Source organism: Vipera ursinii (genome assembly GCF_947247035.1).
Source record: "Vipera ursinii genome assembly, chromosome: Z".
NCBI lineage: Eukaryota > Metazoa > Chordata > Lepidosauria > Squamata > Viperidae > Vipera > Vipera ursinii.
In genome coordinates this window covers 39,334,361-39,358,759 of record NC_139517.1, presented here as the reverse complement: position 1 = coordinate 39,358,759, position 24,399 = coordinate 39,334,361, and the positions used below count along the sequence as shown (strand labels likewise).

Below are 24,399 nucleotides of genomic sequence, written 5' to 3'. Positions count from 1 at the left end.
TTGTGGGAGGTTGGGTTGATTCTTTGGTAATGGAGCAGTTGGTTGGTGTGAGTAATTTTACAATTGACCTTTCTGCCTCTGCTGATGGGGATATCCATAAAGATAGTGTGATGTTGTTTTCTTCTTCCTTTGGGAATTTTATTCCTTTGTTCATAATTTTGTGTGTTTTGTGTAGTTGGTCCTTTTTTAATTATGACAATGGTATATACATACTTGATCCATACTTGGAGTTGTATAGATGGGAGTTTATAATGGTTTGCAGTAAATTGGTGGAACATGTATTTTGTGGGTTTTAATATCCCAGACAAGTATCAGTCCTTCAAAGTAGACTAGAGTATGAAATCAAAATCTTGTAGGCCAAAACTATTTTTTACAAGGTTAGAGTATATGATGTCATTACTTTGAATGCACCTTCCCCCACCCACCTTATCTTTGTGAAACTAGGGAAAATCTTATCTGAGATATTTTCTCAGGGTATATTTCTACCTCAGACTCAGCCCCTTTTTATCTGACTGTAATCACGGTAGTGGCTCTTCCTCCTATTCCTCAAGGCCATTCCCTCTTTACACCAAATTCTTGTTTGCATGAATTGTTAAACCACTAAATGAATGGCACACCACTATTTTTGTCTTGCCCCACATCATGCATAGCATTTTTCATTATGCTTGTGGCTTGCCATATTTGTAGGTCAGGGCTATAACATTTCAGATTCCACTCAATATCTTGGTTGCATATTAGTAATCTAGTGTTTTCCAGTCTACATCCAGATATCTGGATTAAATCTGAAATGGTTTCTTTAGTTTTATTAACAATAGGTGTTCCCACAAGTAAATTTATCATTTTAGGTAGGGTTCTTTGTACTGCCAGGATATGAGAATACCTCGTATTTATGTTTTTAGATGATTTATAGAGCCACCCATTTCACAGCAGTGACTCTGGATGCATTGAAAAGTTTAAAACCATCATAACTATATAAAATCCTGACCAGTTAATCAGTAACTTCCAAAACAAAAAGATATCACCAACAAAATTCACCTAACTGCCTAACTTCAAAGCCTAGATCTTCAGAGCTTTATCCATATCTCTGGATGGATGATGTTCCATAAGGCAGATGCAGTCATAGAGATGGCACAACTCCAGGGTGTGACAACATAGAATTGTCTGATGAAGGGGACTGAGGCATACCCTCCAGTCTAGACCGCTAGATTGCTTTGGTGAGCAGAAACAATGAGAAAGAGGCATTCTCAGAAGTATACAAGATTTCACTGAAAATTTCTTAAATATGTCGGTCCTTATAATACTGTAAACTAAATTAAAATGTATGTTGGCCAGCTGGCAGCCCAGCTTTGAGACCCAATGTCCACATGATGGGGTGAGTTCCCATTCTCACTCCAGCTCCTGCCAATCTGGCATTTTGAAAGCATACAAATGCAAGTAGATAAATAGGTACCACTTTGATGGGAAGGTAACAGCATTCCGTAATGTCATGCTGGCTACATGACTGCAGAAATGTCTTTGGGCAGTGCTGGCTGAATGGCCTTGAAATGGAGTAAAATCCACAGGGACCCCTTTGCCTTTTTAATATTTTAATTTATCTTGGGGAAAAGATAACTTCAGATTCTTTTCGTTGTAATTTCAGTAGATATTATTTATTTATTTATTTATTTTATTAGACATATAGATGAGAATGTGGACTTAGGTGATTAAATGCTCCTGTATATAAAATTACTAGTACTCTTCTTCTTCCTCCCATTAATAGCAACAACTGATTATAAACTGGCTATAATTCCTAAGATTTAGTTTTTTTGTGTGGTGTGATTTCTAATTCTCTTTTAGCTTTATTTTGGTAGACTGTAAAACTTCATTTAGCACTAGAAATAGAAACAAGGCTTTTATCTCACCAATCTGTTAGAGGAACATTAACCAATTTCCATTGAGAAGGCCATGAGGGGAGCACTAAATCAGAATTATACTTTTTTCAAGTATTATTTATAGGTGAAGAATTATATGAGTTTGAATTGCAAATACTCTGAACAGCTTATTTGTTGTTATTTTAAAAAAATAGATTTATTGCTTCTGGTATTGCTCAAAACAAGAAAACCATTGCAATAATATTGACTTAATCATGCCTAAATCAAAATAAGATCACAGCATGTTATCCCAGCATGTTTCTTGCTGCCCTTGTTAAAAAAATCTAATACATCAGACATAGCAAAGCAAATGGAATATTAAATATGATTTTTATAAATTATAAAAGCCCATTCTCACTAAATTAGTGTACACCTTTAGTTATAAAGGAAATCCTACTGTGTGGAAAGGGGATCCTATATCTATAATGTTTTAATAACTGAGAGACAGTGTAGCGTGATTAAGGTGTTGGATTAGAGCTATGATGAGAGCCATCATCCTTGGTCATGAAAATTTACAGGATGACTTTTGGTCAGCTACTATTTTTCAGCCCACCCCACCCCACATCACAAGATTGTTGCTGTGCAGAGATATTGGAGAGCGAGTATTATGCATATCACTTTGATCTCCTGGAAGAATCTAATGAATAAGAATAAAAAAATCCTGGTATACTAGGTATCTATAGATACAGTTTGCCTATAGCAGACATGTCAAACACAAGGCCCGGGGGCCAGATCCGGCCCGCGAAGTGGTTTCATGCGGCCCATGAAGCCATCCTGGAAACAGTGAGGGAACGGCCCCCACTGCCTTGGCCCTGGCCCAGAGACCCTCCTTCTGCCAGAGACCCTCAGATCTGTCCCACTCCTGACCAGGCCCCCAAAGGCACCCTTGATGCGAACGATGTAGAGCTGGCCATGCCCACCCAGTAGGCCATATGCACTCTAGCCACGCCTACCCAGTAGGCCACGCCCACCCAGGCCATACCCACCTGGCCCCTTCAACTGCAATGCTGATGCGGCCCTCAATGAAATTGAGTTTGACACCCCTGGCCTATAGTGACATGCTGGGTTCAGTTGTTGAGTTTGTATCTGATGCACTGCTAATAAAAACAATAAATCTATCTAGATCTCCTATATGCATAAATAGCAATGCAAATGATACTACAGAATTAATGTAGAATAAGAATCCATGTAGTTTGTTATTAACAATTTTTATAAAATTGCTTTCAGGATACAGTGGCTTTCTTTCAGTATAATACTGAAATTTTTGTATAGAATTTTATCAGGGAGAGGGTCTGACCAGTGGTTCCAAAGCTAAATATATTTTTTATTTTTATTTTCTTTCTCTTTTAATAAAATAAAAACCCCACAGATCAGAGTACCAGGTTTTTCCCCCTTTTAACAGAAATTACTTACAAACTGAGAAGTTCACATGAAGGACACAATAACAATGGTCATCTCATTAATTTGTGTTGCCATAATATCTTTGAAGAAGGAAGTTCATTTGCCTGTCATGACTAATACATAGTGATCTGGTCACTTTTTATACTGTATACCAAATCCTTTATTTAATGCCACATAAGCTAATGTCCATTTTTATACCTTGGGGCAATAAGTTCCATAAATTGTTTATGCATTGCAAGAGAAAATATTACTGTTTTTTTCCTCTCCAGACCTTCTAATCAAATTAATGTTAAGCAGTGCATGGTAAGAACCATAATTCACTCTGGATAATGTAAAATAATAAAGAGAAAGCATTTTAGTCATGCACAGAAAGTTTTTACTCATAATGCAACATTATAGTAGTCTATGCATGTCTGGGATTAGAAGGTGGGCATTGACAAGTTGAAGGACTCCAGATATTGTTGAGCTTAGCACCTTTATTATTTTTGGGAAATAACAAATAATAATATTGCTGAAATGACTATTACCAGTATTGAATTCATACCACCATGAGAAATATTTTCAAATATTCTAAGGAAGAGGGGGAACCTGCTGCATTATTATAGATCCTGCATTAATATAGATCCTATATTCATCACTATTGCTACAATCATGTGAAAAAAACCATAAGAAGACAAACTTTCAGTGAGCAACATATGACATTACTAAAAAATGGATTGCCAAACACCATTTGAAAAGTGTTTGGGCAAGTGAAAGTTAATGAGGACTCAAAGGACTCAACACCCAGTACAGAGACCTGAAGTGAGAGAGGAAGAAAGTTCAATATTGCTATATATAAGTACTATTAGATTGACACATGTGAAACATCAAGGTGTGCAAAAATTAAACCCTATTTTCCAATAACAGTCTCTAAATTAAGTCTGTTTGCAGACATAAGCTTAGAATGGCTTCTTGGATGCAGGAATACTTAAATATTTTGGAATGGTTAATAAGCAAGAGGGCGGAAGGAAGGACTGATTGGTGAAATTTACACATTTTTTTTCCTATTCTTAAGGATAGCAATTGCTATTTAATTGGAAGCTAAGAATCTCTGGATGTTAATGTGCATCAAATAGTTACTTATGCCTACACTTTCAAATTTACAGGTCTTATTATTATAATCTGGGATATACTAATTTTTTTATCAAGTGGCACATTTTCCCAGGTAGGGACTTAGATAGAGTTTAAGGAAAAAACAGTAGCATTTGTTAAAACCTAACTACAAGAACAAGCAAGGAACAGAAGTAACCAAGACAGAACTGTACTTTTGGATGATGCCTTCATCATATTACCATACTTCACATTTCAGCGGGAAAGGTGGTAGGATGAGTTCACAAAAAATGAAATCCATCTTCAAAGGAAAAGATGACTAGCATTCCAAGGAAGCCAATTTTTTAAATGTGTCATCCCCACTTAACAGGCAGAGATGGATTTGGATTCACCTGTCAGCATTTCACATCAAATGAGTGTTCTTGGTCCTTCCATTCCTGAGGTTATGTTTGTTGCTTCTTTCCATTGCCAATATGGTATGTTTCTTCTGTGGCTCACTTTCATGCTCCAGCTTTTTCCTATTCTACAATTCCAGGGATTAAGAAAGAGCTTACTGCCTCCTTAGCTTCGGTCCACTCTAGCATTCTGAAGCATCCACTCTGATGGTCCATCAAAGAACAATGATGGGTTTTCAGCATTTTTTTCAAAACATGTCTACAGATATTCATTGGTATATATGGTCTAGCAATGTGAGTAATAAAAATGCTTCTTATCTTGGTAGAAAAGTAGATGGTTTCCTCTATAGCTGATAAAGCTTCACACACACACAAACACACAAATACAGAAGAGAAGCATATGGATTATAGCTGCATTAAAAATGGAGTCCACTCTTAACATGTATCATCTCTTCAACAATCCTTGCATATCTTTTTAATACTTTCTTCCCCTTCTGGGAAAATACATCTATTTCCTAAACCCTAAGAAAGACATGTTAAGATTCACTATAGAACTATAATTGACTGGAAAAAAATATGTTTCTTAAATCCTATAGGATCCATGGGTTGACAATCATATATATTTACACCACTGGAATGTTTGGCCATGTGCAATTAATATAAACTCTGATTCATATAGCTATATGGATATCTTCCTCCAGATTCTGATATCCAATGTTTTTGGAAATAATTTTTGGCTTCTCATTTGCCTAGTGGCAGCAGGAGCAGGAGCAGGGTGCTCAAACAGGCATCTGGACTTCATCATAGACATCTTGGCCTTCTGTCTCATCAAAAGTCACATCAGCATCATCAGCATCCAACTGGAAGGTAATAAATACATTTAGAAGCTCAGTGTGGCTCAGAAAACAGAGTGTTATATTTAAACCTTGAAAATATTGATTTTTTTTTTCATTTGCAAAGGAACAAGTAGTTTCAAGTAGTCATTATATATGAAGCCGGCTTATATAGAATCAGATAATTAATAAGCTAGTACTATTTACTCCATTGGTGTGCAATCTGTAGCACTACATTTGTAAAAGTTGCTTTCTCCAAGCCTTGGAGGTGCTTTCAGTGACTCTCCAAAAGTTACCAACCAAGTCCAATATTCAGTAAAAAACTGAAATGAAAAGTATCAACTATATGGGGAACAGCTGTAATAATTGCAGTTAATTATATTTTAATTAATTCAATGAAACCTAATTTAGATTTGATACTTCATCCTGAATCTATATACTTTGCAAAATATTGCCTCTGACATTCCACCTAAAGATTAAATGTGGAACTAGAGATTAAAAACTGGCAACTCTCCAAGGCCAAAAGGCAGGGGTATCTATCTCAACCTTTCTGCTGAATTCCTTTTAAGCTGAAGATATCAGGACTGAATCTCAAAACACGATTTTCTGCTGAGCATTTAGATCATGATGGAAAAATATATTCAAGTGGACAATAAGAGTTGACAGCAACTTAATGGCACATATAATGGTGCTGGTTATCACTTTCAAAGCCCTACATGGCTTGGTACCTGGTTATTTGAAGGACTGTCTTCCCAGTCACATCTACCCCCTCTACCAGAGCATGGAGGCAGGGATTGTTATGGATTCCCTCTCATAAGGAGCTCCATCAAGCATGACCAAGCATAAGGGGCTTCTCTGTGGTGGCTTGTACCATATGAAACATCATCCCCGCAAAAATAAAATTTGCCCCCACCTTGGCACTCTTTCACAAGGCTTGAAGATGTGACTTTGCACATGGGCATGGTGATCTCTGGAGCCCATCAAATGGCTAACTTGATAGTTGTTGCTGGGGAATAGGAAGTTACTGTTTTTTATTGTTTTTGTATTGAGCTTTTATCCTTGTAAGCCACTTGGAGTACCTGAGATTGAATTGGGCGGCCATATATATTTTCTTAAACAAACAAATAACTGATATTATTTCACCAATTCATATATATTCAACTCTCCTATATGGTTCCTTATTCTTATGTTGTGGGGCATCCTCATTATTAGTGATGATATGAAGTGCACAGAAATTCATTGATAATTTCCTTCTTGCGCTAAATAACCCCAGATCAAAATAATGCAAATTCTTTGTATTCTCTCAGATACATCAAATTTTGGATCCAGACCAAGAGGAGCTTTGGGCCCAATCTAATTCTGAGCTGCCAGATATCAACATGAGTATGTTTCTTCAATCACGCCATTCCCCCATGAGTAACAAAAACAGTAACCAGTTGGCACACACTATGTAGTAATTTGGGGAAAACTAAGGGTGCAATCCTATAGACAATTTCAATTGACATTAAAATCGAATAAAAATTCAAAGGAGACACATACAGTGACAGATAACATTAATGGATCACCCAAGCCAATGAACATTCTGCTAGTAGATCTATTCCTATAGAGGAAATACCATTGTAGGGCAACAATATTATTGTGGGAACTATAGCAACATAGGAGAAGATTATGATGTATTTTAGTTTACTTATATTGCAGCACCACTACCCCAATCCAGTCAAAGTATAGTTCACATTATACATATTTTTTTCCCACCAAGTTCAGTAGGAGGGAAAAGCATGATGACCTCTGCTTTTACTATATGCCTCTTAGGAAAAAAGATTCATTCATCTTACATTATATCCACACAGAAAGACAGGCTGTTCTTGGCTTTCTCATTCATGCACACATATAAGCATCCAAGGTGAGGAGTTGTGTGGGCCCAGCACATAAATTAATTGGCCTTGCACTTCAAAACTCTTTCTCAGAGATAAAAAAAAAATCCATTCCACCTGGGCATCAGCAGTGACCAAGATGGATGTGGCTACACCTCATGAGATTGTCCTCTAACTTGCATGCTTTGACAAATTATTTTTGTTGGTGCCATGAAAATTATTGGGGTCATGAAATCTTCTGGGATGACTACAAGGTAGGCTGTGAGAAAGCCTCCATCTCAGATGCTAATTAAGAAAAAGCTTCTACTATAACTGCTAAATTGAGAGACAACACATACATACTAGTGATCTCACACGTTTCTGCAGCCTTTTTTTTTCTAGAAGAGACATACAATTCTGCTCTGCCATTGGTAATTCTTATTATCCATAAAGGTAGCCAATTCCCTCTTAAAGCTCTTCATATTGATGGCTGTGACTGCATTTCATGAAAAGAAATCGCAAACTTTAAATAGGAACTGAATATAGATATACTTCTCTTGAGCCCACCATCAACTGCATTGGGCAGCCCTGCATTTCAGATGTTTTTGAGAGAATATTTGAGAAGATATATTGCTATATGAATTGTAGGTGCACATAGTATGGATGTGGGTAAGTCTTCTTTCAGGAAAGTTAATTTGTCATTATTTACCTGCAGGCTATGCCACTCAGAGTTGCATTTTAAAATGGGCAGCCACACAAATCTTTTAAATAAAGAAACACTTAAATATGTACATAGGTTTTCTGTCAGAAATTCCCTTTGCTGAGGGAGAAGAGAGAGCACAACACTACTTACACACTTGAGCTCAATGTCTGTGAAAATGACAGGGAGCAGGAAGCGTCGAAAAGGGACAGTCAGAATGAGTATGAAAGGCAGAGCCAGGGAGGCTGAGCTGGATCTCACTCCCCACAGCAATCCTAGGCAGAGAATCTGGGTGAGGGTGAAGATGTGCATACGCCAGGTCTTTACCTTTGGGATGAAAAGAAACAGCAATGTTAGAAGCTCTTTCTTCAACCACTGGCCAGAATCAATATTGGCTTGGCAATGGCATTTAATACATATGTATATGAGTACACATGTATGAATGGCACACCATGTAAAGTCATAATATTTGGTGTTTTTTTCCTTGATGCAATGTGTAAGTCCAGCCATTGAGGTTTGTTAACCATATGGCACACTGTTATGTGAAAATTCATGTTCTTTTATGTTTTAAGCGTTTTTATATTCTTAGAACTGTAAACCACCCAGAGATACTGGCTTAGATGGATGGTTGCAGAAATGGAATAACTAAATAAAACTCAGCCACTGAAATTTCAACAGCAAGGATAGCACAAATTATGGCTTAATCCAAGTATGTGAATTTAGCCATTATGGTTGTTGTTAGTTGCGAAGTCGTGTCCGACCCATCGCGACCCTATGGACAATGTTCCTCCAGGCTTTCCTGTCCTCTACCATCTTCTGGAGCCATTATGGACTAAGCCATTATGGACTAAGCCATTATGGACTATGGCTTAATGTAGGTTTGAGTTTTACTACTGTGACTTATTTAACAGACTAGGCTTAAAATCAGGCATATCTCTCTATGAAACATGATCGTATCACTGATACCATTAATTTGTCAAACTCCGGCCATCACACATCTCCAAGATCTCATGCAGAGACCTTTTCCAGGCCTGCTACTTGAAGACACTGGCTTTAAGTTAGACTGGCTTTTCCATATGCAAAGCATAGGCATTATCACTCAGTTATCAGCCCTCCTGGTCATATTTTGGTTTCAGTGACTGATCTTATAGCACACTGAGCCATAAATTAGGCAGCCATTTTTTAGCCCATTAGCCCAATAGTCTGTTTTGCAAATTCAACTTTTGTGGTTAATCAGAAAGAATCAGATGCATAGAATGGCTTGGGTAATGTACAATGCATCTGATGTAGTCCACTGCAGCTCACAAAAAACCCTATACTTTTAAATAATATTTGTTAGTCAGAAAAGGTGTATCCAGATTCCTGATCTATTTGCTATTAATGACTACCATGCTTTTCCCTAAAAAGCCTTTGTGGTTAGTTTATGATTCAGTGGCTATATTTCTATTACATATTTGTCCTATGATCTATCTGGTAGAGTTTTAAAAATTCTGGTTCCATCATCATCCAGTGATAGCCCTCTAAATTGGAAGACAGATATGCTTAAACTTTGATAAAAGAATTTATGACACTTCTGATCAAGCTTTCATTTAATATTGTAAATTGCCCAGAGTCTGTTGAGATGGGTAGAATGGAAATGTAATAAACAAATGAAGTAGGTAAACAAAGCCCAGAAAGAAGTAAATATTTCCATTACGTCTTTGGCTTGTCTACAGACACTTCCACAGGCCACTACTTCAGTCTCCCAACCCCTCCCATGATTGCAACACTGAGAACAAGCAAGAAATTTCAACTTCCAGTCATCCAGTAGCAGAGGGCAAAAATATTTGATTGCTGCTTTACTCCCTGAGCTACAGCTGTTCCTGGAACAATCAAAATCTATACCACATAAAAGTGGAGGTGGGAATAAATTGCTTCTGTCATCTCAGGTTTTCTAACTATTCTCAAATGTCTCCCATGAAAATAGTCTTTCTGAATATACATATTCCTTGAAAACAGTAATGAAGCTATGACACCATGATGCTATAGCCAAGTTCTTTTTCCAACAGCTACAATCATGGTTATAGAGTTTTAGTGTAAAGCATCTGTATGAATCGGCATTGGAAGTCAGAACTATATGCCCACTTGAATCCAGAGGCAGAATGTAGCAAGAATTTTGATGTGGACTTTTACAAAAGCGGGAAAATCAACAAAATAGCCCCCCCTTTTTTTTACAAGGATAGTAAAACTGCCTGGAAACTGATAAGAAAGATCAAAATCTAGTTTACTGATATGATCATGAAATTTCAGATGAGAAATGACAGGATAAAAGAAGAGTTCCTGTTAATTGGAAAATGATTCACCTTCAAACTTTGCAGAATTCCAACATTACAAACTGCAAAACGGTTTTCCATTTCCACTATAAGATAGTGGAATGCAGAAGATCACCTTGATTTCCCAAGGAGGTAGAAGTAATATTAACACTCTATGTGGAAGTCATAGACAAGATCAGGGACTAATATTTAGGGAGCAAACTTCTTGACCCATGGATTTATCTGTTTTCCCCACTTCAGCAATTCTCAAGCTCACAGCTCAAGAAAAATGTAGTAGTTATGCCTTCAAAGCTTACTTTTGTAACGTAAGATATATCTGGATGGTATTTCGGTGGCTTCAGCATGAGAAGTATGCGATCATATAGCTGAATTCCATTGAGAGATGACACCCCCATGTAAAGAAAGATGCCAAAGAGTACTGCAAGTGGAATCAGCTTCAAGATAGGTTCCATGAGTATGGACAGGCCTGTAAGTGAGCAAAAGACAATGCTGCAAATTAAAGAGATTTAATTTTAAAAGATTAATGTAATTAAAGATTATACAATGCACATGCATCATTCCATTGGAATGGAACAATTGTAACATTCTCCTTTCCAATCAGAAGAGATAATGAAAGTAATCTTGCCTACCATTCTTCTTACTCATATCAGTTGGGGATAAGAAGACACTCTCAAGCAGAGCACAAAGTCAGCAATCCGTCTTCCTAATCACCAGGGTCCAGTTTTGGCTTATCAAAGGTATATATTTCCTCTGAATGTATGAGCTGTAGCGTCTTTGCATATTGGTTAAACAGTTATACATTCAGCTATTTAAAAAATGATTACAAACTACTTGTTACAACAGGAGGAACAGCTAAATTGAATGTGATGGGAATAAGGAGTTTCTGAAAGCTCATTTATCTATAATCTAGCAAGTTCTATATATGCACTGCAAGAAAGCCCTAAGATAATGTAAAACACCATTCAAGCCTTATTACAGGTAATCCTTGACTTACGACCACAACTGAGCCTAAAATTTATGTTGCCAAGCAAGACAGTTATTAAGAGAGTTTTGCCCCATTTTATTACTTTTCTTGCCGCAGTTAAGTGAATCTGGCTACCATTGACTTTGCTTGTCAGAAGGTCACAAAAGGTGATCACATGATCTTGGGACACTGCAACTGTCATAAATACATGCTGTAGTGTATGCAGCATAGCATACACGTGTGACAGCAACTGAAGGAGGCGCGGAGCTGGACAGCTCCGGGCAGGAACAGCGTTCGGCGGGAAAGCAGGATTTAAAGGGACAGCGTTCGGCGGGAGAGCTGGATTTAAAGGGATTGGCTGACCTGCCAGCGGGAAGCAGGTTTAACTCTATTGGCCAGGTATTCACCTGGCCAGGTAGAAAGGTGGACTGGTACCCTTTGTTCCTCCATTCTGGACCAGTTTCCCTCCTAATAAAGTCATTGCATGCTAGAAGTCTGAGTCTCCTTGATCCTCGAACCCGACACAACAATTGGCGACGAGGGTGGGATCCTGTTCCGAAGGGTGGTAGGACACCCCGTCTGGCAGGGAATCATCGCCTGAAGCGGAACAGGATTGATCGGATCGCTCGAGATGTCTCAGGACGGCCAGACTCCCATGGCTCAGGTCTGTCAAGCCCCCATGGCACCGGTCGGTTTAGCTCCCGTTTTCAATAGCGCCCAGTCCGAAGAATGGGAAGCGTTTGTGGGCCAGCTAGAGTTTTACTTCATAGTAAACCGCATTACTGAGGACAGGATAAAGATGGCCGCCCTACTCAGCACATGCGGAAAGGACATTTATAAACTGGCAGTGGGTCTGTGTTCACCCACGGCCATTGGGGAGGTGAAGTACAACGACCTCATTGATAAACTGAATCAGCACTTTAACCCGCATATGTCGGAAATGGCATGGACGTTCGAGTTTGTAAAGAGGAACCAGCTGCCGGGTGAATCAGGGTCAGCATTCATGGCTGCAATTGGGACAGGCAGGTCACCTTTGCAACTTTGACAATTTAGAAAGGAGGTTGCGGGACAGAATCGTCTTCGGCCTCAGGGACCGAAAACTGAGGCAGAAGCTGCTGGCCAGACCAGGGCTGACTCTCAAGCAAGTACAGGAGGAAGTACTGGCCTGGGAGTTAGCTGAGAAGCCAGAGCTGACTGAGACCAACCGAGGCAATCAGAGTATCACCGTCCATCAGACGCACGGGACCGGAGGGAGCAGCACGGTCGATCTGGAGTCGGAGGTAGACGTGCTACAGCTTAGAGCCCCCTACTCGTCGGGACAGCGTGATAGCCCAAGGGGTCAACGGACCACAGCTGCGGCCAATGGCCAGGACAGGAAATGCTCCAGTTGTAAGTGCGGCTCGACCAAGCAGAAATGTGCCGGCTGTGGGGGGAACCATCATCGTTCCGCCTGCAAGTTCAGAATGGCCAAATGTCAAGCATGTGGCAAGACGGGACACATCGCGTCCATTTGCCAGAGCCAGAACCAGGACACACTGCACGAGGTGGATGCTGAAGCTCACCAGCCAGAATTCACAGCATATTTCACCAGGCGGCACGAGTTGAACACATGCCAATTGCTAAGAGTCTGAATTTTGATCACCTGTATCTGCATTTAAAACCTAATGTTTTCTTTTTTAAAAAAGGAACAATATTTGTTATTTAACTACTTTAAACATGAACAGGATGTAGGCTGTTTTAAGCTAATCCTTTGACAGTCATTAAATGTGTTGGTGATTACCTTTAAAGTCTTACATAGCACAGGACAAGATTACTTGCGGAATTGTCTTCTCCCACGAACCTTGGCTCAACTCACATGCTCTTCATCAGTGACAGTTCTTTCTTTTAAAACTTGTCATCTTATACAGGGTCCTAAGAAATGTGCCTTTTTTATTGCCCTGCTATATGGAACCATCTCCTACTACTGCCAATACACAATAGATCCGAACTCTGCTCGCCTTTAGGAAAGTCCTTAAGATCTGGCACCTTCTTCAGGCATTAGGAGCTGGAGGAGTGGAAGTCCCGCTTGTGGCTATTTTGTTGTGTGCTTGTTTGACATTTGACATTTACATTTTACAATTGTAGATAGCTTTCATTTTTTAAAAAATGTATTGGGTGTCTATGTTGCACGCTGATCAAGGTCACACTGTCTGAGTTGGACAGACTTATAAAACTTGAAATAAATAAAATACATACGATCAATGGAATCTTTTGTAGGAAAACTCACCCACAAGAATAGCCACCAGGAAGCCAGTAACCCTCTGTTCCTTGACTTCCTGAATGCAGGCCTTTTCTCCTGGCAGAGTAGTCTTGGACATAACTGTCAGAGCATTAGCATGTGTGACAGTCCTCACGGTGGTGGCACTCAACCAGGGCATGCCCAGAAGTGGTGCAATACCTCCCATTCCGACAATAAGAAGGAGATCGAGATGGAATCCTGAACCCTTCAGCAACTTCCTCTCAGGTTTGCTTACAATCAGCCTGAAACAGCAGCAAAATTAAAATGGAATATTTATTTGCTGTTTTAATATTGTATTATAGCTCTGACTTCTCTGCTATCAGGATCTACCAAAACATCTTTTGTCAAATTTGCATCTACATATTTTATTCTGTAATTGAAATGAAATCAATGTAAAACTGGAACCACATAATCACCCATTTCTTGCATTCCTGACTTTCTTTCCTCTCTTTTTATGTATTGCATGCCTTTTTGATCTATTTCATTCCTGGGTCAATCCTCACTTATCTTCATTTTATCCCATCTTTCTCATCTTTCCCCAATTTCTTACGTGGTGATCTGTGTCTCCAAGAAGATGAGAATGAAAACCAGGAGAGCTGGCAAAGCTGCAGCAAACATCATCCAGATGGGGAATTTATTTCCAGTTGGATAGATAAACCAATCCCGCTGTTCAGGATTGGAGACTTGAAGGCCTTTGGGAACCTTCAATTTCTAGAAAAAGCAACAGAAGAAGAGAAAAATCAATGGACCCTAGACCTGTCAGGATCTTGCTGATCCCAATATGGAAACCAGGACCATCCCAGTCATTTAACACAATAGAACTTTTCCCTTTGGATATGGATGTCTTTTTGAATTTCTTTTCGATTTTCCATTCGTTACAAGCCTACACAGTTTTCCATTCACTACAAGACCTCTCATGCAGGATAAGAATTTTTCCATTGTCAGGGTTGAAATCAGATTCAATGGCCATTGCAGCTAACTTCTGTATTTGGAATGGTGGGCAGATTGTCATTCTATTATTTTATTTTAAGTCTCCAAGGCAAACTCTCTTGAAAATTGATCAGGTTGACCATTCAAAGAGGAGGATTGTATATCAGCAGTTTCTTTCCTTTTTGCACAGAAAGGGCATTAGACTAGAAACAAAATTAGGAGGAAGGAGCTACATTAAGAAAATTTTTTTACCTGAGTGTAGGTATCTTTAATAAAATTGTCTGCCAATGTCATGATAAAGATGGCAATAGGGACACCAAAGTCACCAATTACCCGACGAAGCTGTCAAAAAATAAGAAGTATGTTAACCTGGCAAGAATGATTGGGGGATAGGGAAGAGGGTGTGTTGATGTATCAGAAGTAGAGAAGATATTCCCAACTTCTAGAGTGCTGTCTGTACTAGCATTTGAAAGAAAAGATAATAATGCATTAGAAACTCTGCTCTAAAATCCAAGTCATGGCCTTCTCTATCTTTATGCATAGTAAGAACAGGGGACTTTAAAAAAATTGTTCTTAGAGGAATTTTTCTCATAAGCAGCTGGTAGAACTTTCACAATGTTGCTCAGCTATCACTGTAGTGATTAAAAGTCTATCCTCATTACTATTTTTTCAGCCCAATTATGGTTCAATGACTATAAAGGATGCTAGAAATTGCTAGTGTGGAAAGGACCACACACTGATTATTAATGTAGGATTCAAACCCGTGGACCTTCAAACAGTGCCGAACTCCATGAGCAATTGTCAGAGATCTGCAAACTGTAATTCAACTATACCCTCAAACTTCCAATATGTGTGCTAATGTATTATTTTTCTTTAAACCTAATTGATGGAACAGACATCTATATGTTGGAGAATTACAGTACTTCCATATGTATTATATTGGAACTTTCATCTGAAATATATCAAGAAAAAATCATGCAATTTATGTTCATTTTGCTACTTAAGTCGATACAGGCACTATACAAAAAATGTCCCATTTCTCTTGCAGCACAATACATTCTGGGTGTATTTAAACAAAGGTTCCATTCTAACTGAGATTGATAATCTGATTAGCAAGTATGATAGAATGGCAGACGTACTGAGTTTCACAGGGATTACTTTCAGGTTTTTAATCCATGTCTATCTGCATCTGGATCCAGATCTACATCTATGTCCTTGGAAGTAATCCTTGTGAATTCTATATACAAAATTGCAGTGCTAAACGCCATAAGAAAAGAGTTCTGTAGGAAACTGAAATACCTTCCCTTTGTTTAAAACCTATATATTTTCTTTCCCCCCCTACATGTCTGTATTTTTTAAATCTACCTTTGTAGATTTACACACTAGTAGGTAGGCTTTTAAACTGAGAGCCTTATCCTCAATTGATATATTTGCATGTTCATTACAAACCATCCAATTCTGTGATTGTTTATTTAAGTATCAGTTTGAATATTGCAGAAAAGCAACTTATTTTTATTTATTCTTAGGAGAGTCATGCAGTGAAATAACTTTTTATGGCTTATTAAAGCAATCATAGGTACGCTTATTCAGTAGCAAGCCTCTTTGAATTCAATAAGATTTATTTCCCGGTAAGGGGATTTCAGTCTACATGAATTGCTGCTCCATTGATTATTAAATACTTTGTATTTTCTACTATAATAATTATAAGTTAAGCTGATAATTAAAACCTTTCTCCCAGCAGCTCACAGCTTCAATTTATAGTGCACTTGATTCAAATGATGGATAGAACACAGCAAACTAAACCCCTGTAGGCAAGCACAGATTTAAGTTCCTTTCTTTCAAAAGTGTAAGAAAAAATTCTATTTCATCCAAGCCCTAAGCACAATTTACCCTGCCAGGGAAAAAGCTGCTATTCTTGAACTTGCGCAAGAAGAAAGCAATGAAAAATGTTCCTCCCATCAGCACCAGAGAAAGCAGAGCAGTATTTGGTGCAGGATCCCTTGGGTCTTCATCTCTGGAAAAGGTGATGTTTTTATACACTTCTTTCAGAGGGTGCTCTTTAAAAATCTGCAATGGGAAGAAAATAGATTTGAAAGCTGAGCAAGCAGGTAAATGAGCTTTTTTGACAGTAAGATTATCTAGTATAGACTGAAGCAACTTATTGCTTCATGTGGCAGAGAAGTTCCTAGCCATCAAGCATAATTTTTAATAACTTATGTGAAAATCTATGTTATTTATTTCAAGTATTTATATGGCACCTTTCATTAAAAAAATGATTCCAGGACAAATCATAGCAAAAACAAAGAACTGAAAAGTGGTAGGTATAACATATAGACACCACAGATTAGAACAGATGAGCTTTTGATGATTTCTACAAGATAGTGATGATAAGTATACCACTGCATTACTGGTATTTCTTAATTAATTTACTGCAACCAACAAATATCTCCCATCATTTTTCCATCCACCTACAGAGAGAGGACTGTTTACCATCAACAGATTATTTAAAGTAGAGATGGGTTAGCCAGTGACCTCCCACAACTTTTAGGATTTTGAAATCTAGCATTATGATCTGAGCTGGACCTGGAATCAAGAAAGAGGTAATTGTGATCTTTTAAAATTGGCAATACGAAATCAAGTTAATTTTGGTAGCTGCATTCTGTTCAAACTGCAGCTTCTGAAGAATTTTCAGTGGCAATTCCCAAACAATGTAATATTCTCAGAAAGAACCCCATAATACGGTAGTCTCATAATAGTCACAATTATCTGATCAGTATTTTTCAGAAAAGTGCTTTTACTATCTATTCACAAAGGTGGTTCTAGAAGACTATAGTGCAGTACCTTTAATATGTGTGGACTTCAATTTCCAGAATTCTCCACCCAAAATATTGGTTCAGAATGTGTACTTGGTTAAGAGATCTACACATCTTAAAGCTGCAGAGTCTGAGAAACACTGCTTTACAGTACTGAACTCATTTGAGATCTATCACTACAGGGAATAAGATGCAGAAGTAGACAGATCATTGGTCTGATGCAGAAGGACTTAAGTCCTCATTCCACTTGCTAATGGGATTTTTTTTTCAGAACTGGTTTCTTGGATAATGTCATATTGAGTGAGATTTCAGGCTAAATGTGGTTTAGAAACAGATACTTTCTTTTCTTTGATGGGATTTATTTTATGAAAAGAATTCATCCTTCCCTGCTTCCTTGCTGTTAATGGCTTACATAATATATATGACTAAGAAAGCAAAGTTAGAAAAAAGAAAAAAAAGCATTTCCTTGGTCCGAGTAATTTTTTTCTCCTCCTAACATTATTTTTTATTAGTCACATCAAATGAATAAATACATGTTGTAATTTGTCTGCATTTATCTGCATTTATCCTGATTTCAATGAGGGATAGGTAAAATAGGAACCATGCATTAATGAATCATATGTATTTCATTCTTCTTTAAGCTTACATTCTACTTTGAATGTATTGTTAAAAATAAACTTGTGTAGCTGGTTCTTGCAGGCATTGAGCGAGGTGGAAGGTTCAAAACAGCAACATGGTTTATTGAAGGTCAGAACAGAACAGAAGCAACAAGGGAGCTGCTGCGCAGCTATTTATATGGTTGACCGATAGGCGGCAACCAATAGGTTTGAAGCATAGGTTTCCCACCCAAAGACCTACTTAGCTGACTGGAGACAACCAGTCTGGGCTGGCTAGCAACCGTTACAGTATACACATGAACTAGCACTTAGCAATTGAATGCAAGCAATTAGCAAGCAGTGCAACAAGAGCAAACGCTTACAACAAATACAAAAGACCAATACATTGCACCCCTTCCCCCTGGATGGAACACACAATTATTTGGGTACAAAATCTTGAAGATATTTGGGGGGTCGAGGGGTCGATGGGTTGCCGGAATCTCCCGGTCTACTGGTTCATCTGCTGTGCTTGGTAGACCCGGGCTCTGTGGTTCGGTGGAGTCAAAACAACTTGAGTCCCTTTGGCTGGCCTGTCCCAGTTGGCCTAGCCCAAGGTCTAACGGTGCCACTAAATTGGCATGGCTGCTGCTGGGTGTTGGGTAACTGCCCAGCTCCTGCGGTCTGGTTGGGGGAAGCACTTTTACGGCCCCGGCCCCGTTCTCTGTCGCACAAAATGTCTCAGAGTGTCCAAACGGCTCTGCTGAAGTGTGAGATTTTGGGCTCCTGGTCTGCTCCCCTTGGAAGTCCTGAGCCAATGACTGTTCCGCTAGTCACCGGTGCAACTGATTGACATGTCGGCGTATGAGTTGCCCATCTTCCAGGACCACTTCGTAGGAGAGTGGTCCTGACACTTAAACAACTTTTGCTGGTACCCACAACTGCCCTTGCCCATAGTTCTGAGTCCAAACCCAGTCCCCCACCTGTAAATGCCTAGGTGTCTTCGGGTGTGCCATGTTTGTCCATTTTTGTTATTAGTCTCTTGCCCCAGCACAGCTTTGCAGGGCTCTTGCCAGTAGCTGTATAAGGCACTATATGCCGGCATAACAAGAACTCGGCCAGCCTGTGGTGCCAGTCCCCTGTAGTAATGCATTTGAGGGACTCTTTGGTTGTGGGAACCATCCATTCTTCTTGCCCATTTGACGACAGGTGAAAGGGAGCTGATGTGTCATGCCTAATGAGATTGGCCCTGAGAAAGGCCTGGAATTCTGACGCAGTGAACTGGGCTCCATTGTCAGAGACTAAGACATCCGGAAGCCCATGCATTGCAAACAGCGACTGCAACACTTGGGTGGTCCTTGCAGTACTCATATTGGGAATTGGAGCCACCTCCAACCATTTTGGCTGCAAACATGCCAAAAAGATGTGTCCAGTTCCATTTTACATGGAACGCCTTGAAGTTTGACCTGCAGTCACAACTTCTGTTTAAGAGGTCGATGGGCACCTGTGCAAAAAATGCTTCAGCAGCTGGAGCAGAACCCTACTCGGTACTGCCCCGGGGCCCTGGTACCTCTCCTGAAAGTCTCGTCTGGCTGGCGGTCCCTTTGGCGACCTCGACAGACGGTGGTGATGTGGCCTGGCATGTGGCTGTCCTGAAACAGCAATCCATGCGTTGATGGCGGCCTCCGCAGCCCAAACACCTCGGGAACAGAACTGTCTTGTCAGCCGGCCTCATTCCTCTTTTGTGGTGCCACTGAATTTTGTTGACTTCGTGGTCAGAGTCAGTGTCTTCCATTTGTTTGGCATCCTCGTGGTGTATGGTTTCTAAGATGGTGCGCTTTTGGAGGGCCGCAATGCCCTCACGGCCCCTCCGGCAGGTTCGTCCACCATAACTTCCTTTAGGGCTTCTTGAAGTGAGAGAGTCTCCTTTGCAAAGAGTTTTTCTTGGAGCTTTCTGTTCCTGAATCCACAGACTAAGTGGTCTCTTGGTCGTTTCTCTAGGTCAGAGAAATTGCAGAGTTACGAAGCGCTGTGATGAATTTTGTCACCGACTCGCCGGGTTGTTCTTTGCATTGTTTGAAGGCATGCCTCCACGCTATCACTGAAAGCTTTGGTTCAAAATGGTCGCACAGCTTCTTCTTTATACGTGACAGTTTCCAATGGCGCTGAGGTGACCAAGTTCTCTGCAATATCGAACGTGGATGGGCCGCACATGCAGAGGAGGGTCTCAGCCTTCAGCCCATCTTCACTGACTTGATTTGCACCCAGGTAGTTCTCTACACGGGAAATGTAGGATAACCATCTCTGCAGGTGCGTCATGTTGAATTCTTCGAGCTTTTTTACCTTCGCCATGGAGAGAAAATCTTCGTGTCTCGTGTCTCACATTGCCTCATGCTACTGGCTTCTTTATAGGCCCTGGGACTGGTCCTCAGGGCGGGGTGGTCTCCAGTGTGGCTTGCTAGGCAGACCGAGGTGGGGGAACGCTGTTCCCTACCAGGCTCTGTGCTGGTCTCATCCCCTAGTGACTTCAGGCTCTTAGAATGAAGCAGCACATCCCATCCTCACCGCCAGTGTTGTATAGCTGGTTCTTGCAGCCATTGAGCGATACAGAAGGTTCAAAACAGCAACATGGTTTATTGAAGGTCAGAACAGAAGCAACAAGGGAGCTGCTGCACAGCTATTTATACGGTTGGCTGATAGGTGGCGACCAATAGGTTTGAAGCATAGGTTTCCCACCCAAAGACCTACTTAGCCGGCTGGAGACAACCAGTCTGGGCTGGCTAGCAATTGTTACAGCATACACCTGAACTAGCACTTAGCAATTGAATGCAAGCAATTAGCAAGCAGTGCAACAAGAGCAAACACTTACAACATATACAAAAGACCAATACATTACATAAATGAACTTGAATTTCTGTTCTGAAAGTGCATTCAACTCTTTCTCTCCTGTAGCCATTTTTGTCAAGGGTAGCATGTGGGAGACTTGTTTTGAAGATTTTGCAATGAGACTGACTCATATAGGAATGAATATCCTGGCAGCTGGCAGTGCACAGAATTGACTGTTATCTATAGTTCCTCCTTTCTCTTATTCTCACCCATAGTTAATTTAACTATATTTATCCAATTAACCCAATGTTGGAGCTTTGCATAATACAGGAAACCAGATAACAACTACACAGGCTAGGTTCTTCAGATATGCAAGGACACATAGTTTGCTCATGTGAAACACAGTTAATATCTAACAAACACTGTGCTTTTTAAAATAAAAATGGAATAGCAACTTATTTACATGTGGGATTAATAATAAAACAGGCAAGCAAACAAGCAAAGGGGTTACGGCAAACTATAGGCAATTACTATTTGTTTTGCCAGCTTGTAGCCAATGAGAAATGGCAGCTTGGTAACAGCAGCAGTAGCAGTGGCATTTGCAGAACCACCAAAAATAATAATAGCTGCAATGCTACTCCCAAAGGGCGGGTGGTGGTGGTGGGGAGGAAGTAACAGGCAAAAGTAACTATGTGATGCTATTTCAGATGTTCTTAATAGGATACTCAAGGCCTGCTTGCAGAGGCTGGTTTTTTCCTGCAAATTTTGTGCAAAGTAAGCTCTGGAATTGTGTGTTCAGGTATTCCCAGGGACCATTATTTGCTAATGGACAGGAAAAAAGAACAAATGGACACCAAAAAATTACTTTTTGAAGTAGAAAGATTCCCATGGTGATGTGTTGTTGTTGTTTTTTTTGCTGTTCTGTGGTGCCTATTGAAGCAGGTAATTGCTTCAATATACATTTCCAAATTTAATTAGTACATTCAAAAATTGCTATACATACCTATTTCTGGAAATGACTAATAAAACTTTACAATGAGACAAAAGCAGTTGACTGTTGTGACAAGAATGGGATTCATAGTGCTCAGATCCAGAATGTTAATAAACTAATAGCAATATTGCAAGACAGAAAATAATATCATCTCAGATATAAAAAAACATTTTCTTTCTCTTTGCCAAAGAAGAATTTGATTCTTAAATTATAAAAATAGTAAATATTTAGATATTTCTTCCAGTTACTGTACGTGCTTAATTTTTAACGCAGATTCTGAGAATATTCCATTTTGAAACCATAATGTTAACCTCTCTTTTCATAAAAATCTAAGACTCTGTGAAGAAACAACCCCAAATCAGGTCTTATCTGGGCCTCTAAATTCTTTTAATTCTCCTAATGAGGAGCTAAGGAAAGTGCTAAAACATTAGTATTGGAGTGAGAAGAGGAACATTTATTAATCATATTTCTCTGGGATTTCTTGTGCTACATGTCTAAGCTTAATGATTATGTAAGCATGATTTGTTTGGTATCTACCTTGCCCAGATGCTTCCTCAGAAGCATCATTATCTGCTTAATAAATCTTTGAAGGAAATGCCCAGTTCTTGGAACTCTTTACAAAATCTGTCAGTTGCCTTATTTATTTAATCCTTCAGGTCCTTACGTTTGCGTTAGTATGGCAGGGGTTCTGTATATATTATCCTATCACAGACTCCAGGCCCCTGTTATTAGATGTGAATAAATAGTATTTTGATTTATTTGTGTACACCTCAGAAAAAGAGTGTTGGAGAGATAGAAATCTTTAATAAATAAAATTATATTTGGTATAGTCATTAAAGGCACAAAGGGCACTAGACACAGAGAGCCTTGAATTCTAGTCCATCTTTAAGCATAGAAACAAGTTAGGTCAGTCATTTTCTCTCAGCCTCTAATATAGGATGTCAAAAAAACACCTCAGAAGACGGTACTGTAGAAAAAAACACTAGAAAACAACTTCTGAAAATTTGCCAAGAAAACTGCATGAATCTGTCCATATAGGCACCCAACAATCAAGGATCATAATTCAAAGGATCATAACAATAATGTTCCTTAAAGCTTGGATATTTTGCTTTAACCCTCAAATGGAATATCAATCAATCAATCAATCAATCAATCAATCAATCAATCAAAGTAGAATAGAGCTGGAAGGGACGTTGAGGGTCTTCTAAGCAGGAGGCCCTACTAGACCATTTCAGAAAAGTGACTGTCCAGTCACATCCACAACCTCTGATGGCAAGCTGTTCCACTGGTTAATTGTCCATTAAAAACAAATGAAGATGGACTCTGTGCCATTAACTGAACATTTCTGCTATAGAAACTGGATCTGTGTATGGTAAGAAAAAGACTGACATATTTGAGAATGATTTGATTCCCACTTTTTATTGGTTTTGTGAAGAAGTTAATCACTCCTTAGCTTGGGGAGGAATTGATTTGATGGCTTTGATTCTAAATAACAATTAGATGGCTTTTGAAAGTTCTTGGCTGCAAGAGTTTTTAGTGACATGGGATCTGGAAAAACTCTGCCTCATTGGGGTATTTCATGTCTTTACTCCTTTATTCCTTTCTTTTACTTTTTTTTCAAGATTGACTGATTTGTCAGAAAAAAGGACCAGGTCTTTTCATAGATATTGAGCTACTTCCTCACCACCACCACCACCACTACTGGGACTCAGAATGAGATGGCAGATAATCAGGCTAAAGAAATGAACAATTCTGACATCTCTGTACTTGGATTGCAATCATAGTTTGGAAGGATTAGATGAGAAAGGTGAAGGCTTCCAAGGTTGCTGAACTAGGGGATTTACCTCAGTTTGCATCCATTTACATATCACATTTCCTGTATTATTTGTTTGCAATTCTATCTTTCCTCCAGGAAACATGTTAAACATAGAACTTCTTCCTCCAATTTCTCCCATAACAGCAAGCTTGTAAGATAGATCAGCTGAGAGAATGACTAGCTGAAAGTCACTCTTCTAAATAGTTTTTGTTTACTGCAGAAAGCTGGTTTACTGTTCCTACTGCTGCAACTATTAAACAGCAGGCAACAACAATCTGCTCCCCCGCTAGCCAGCAAATTAGCAGGTGGTATTGCTCCCACTAGCTTCACAGGTTCATTGCAAGAGACAGAGAAGCAAAAAAGACTCCCCATTTTCTTAGCAGTCTTGATACAGACTGCTGATTTCCTTGTAACATTAACCAAGGGGAATTGGGATGGGGGTGGGGGAAACAGTTCAGTGCTGACCAACCTAGGCACGGAAGATTTCCCAGCATCTCTGTATGTCAATATTTGATGACATTCAATTTTTTTCCTGATTTTTATGGGAACAGTGCCATGAATCCTTGATAGGAGACATTACTTGATTCAGTTCCATAGCAATCTGGAGACAAATCCAGGGCTTCGATAGTAAAATGAGGATCTCAGCTGCAGGTGCAATAGTGGTCTTCCTGTCTTTAGGCACCCCTGTATTTGCC

At 39.4% G+C, this 24,399-nt stretch overlaps 1 protein-coding gene across 5 annotated transcripts in view; it reads right to left on the bottom strand.

Annotated features, from left to right (window-relative positions):
- Window positions 1-3,213: 3,213 nt before the first annotated feature.
- The window catches only part of SLC4A1 (solute carrier family 4 member 1 (Diego blood group)), a 68,356-nt gene continuing 47,170 nt past the window's right edge, over window positions 3,214-24,399 (bottom strand). For 4 of the 5 annotated variants that reach the window (XM_083378236.1, XM_083378237.1, XM_083378238.1 and 1 more), the window contains 7 exons: window positions 16,556-16,732; window positions 14,918-15,007; window positions 14,286-14,446; window positions 13,724-13,977; window positions 10,790-10,959; window positions 8,335-8,508; window positions 3,214-5,655 (listed from right to left, as the gene is read on the bottom strand). In XM_083378236.1, the coding sequence (XP_083234362.1) occupies window positions 5,575-5,655; window positions 8,335-8,508; window positions 10,790-10,959; window positions 13,724-13,977; window positions 14,286-14,446; window positions 14,918-15,007; window positions 16,556-16,732 (1,107 nt within the window). In that variant the 3' untranslated portion in view covers window positions 3,214-5,574. Of the gene's footprint in view, window positions 5,656-6,541; window positions 6,635-8,334; window positions 8,509-10,789; window positions 10,960-13,723; window positions 13,978-14,285; window positions 14,447-14,917; window positions 15,008-16,555; window positions 16,733-24,399 lie in introns of all 5 variants that reach the window. The other variant, XR_014494271.1, reaches the window with a different exon arrangement.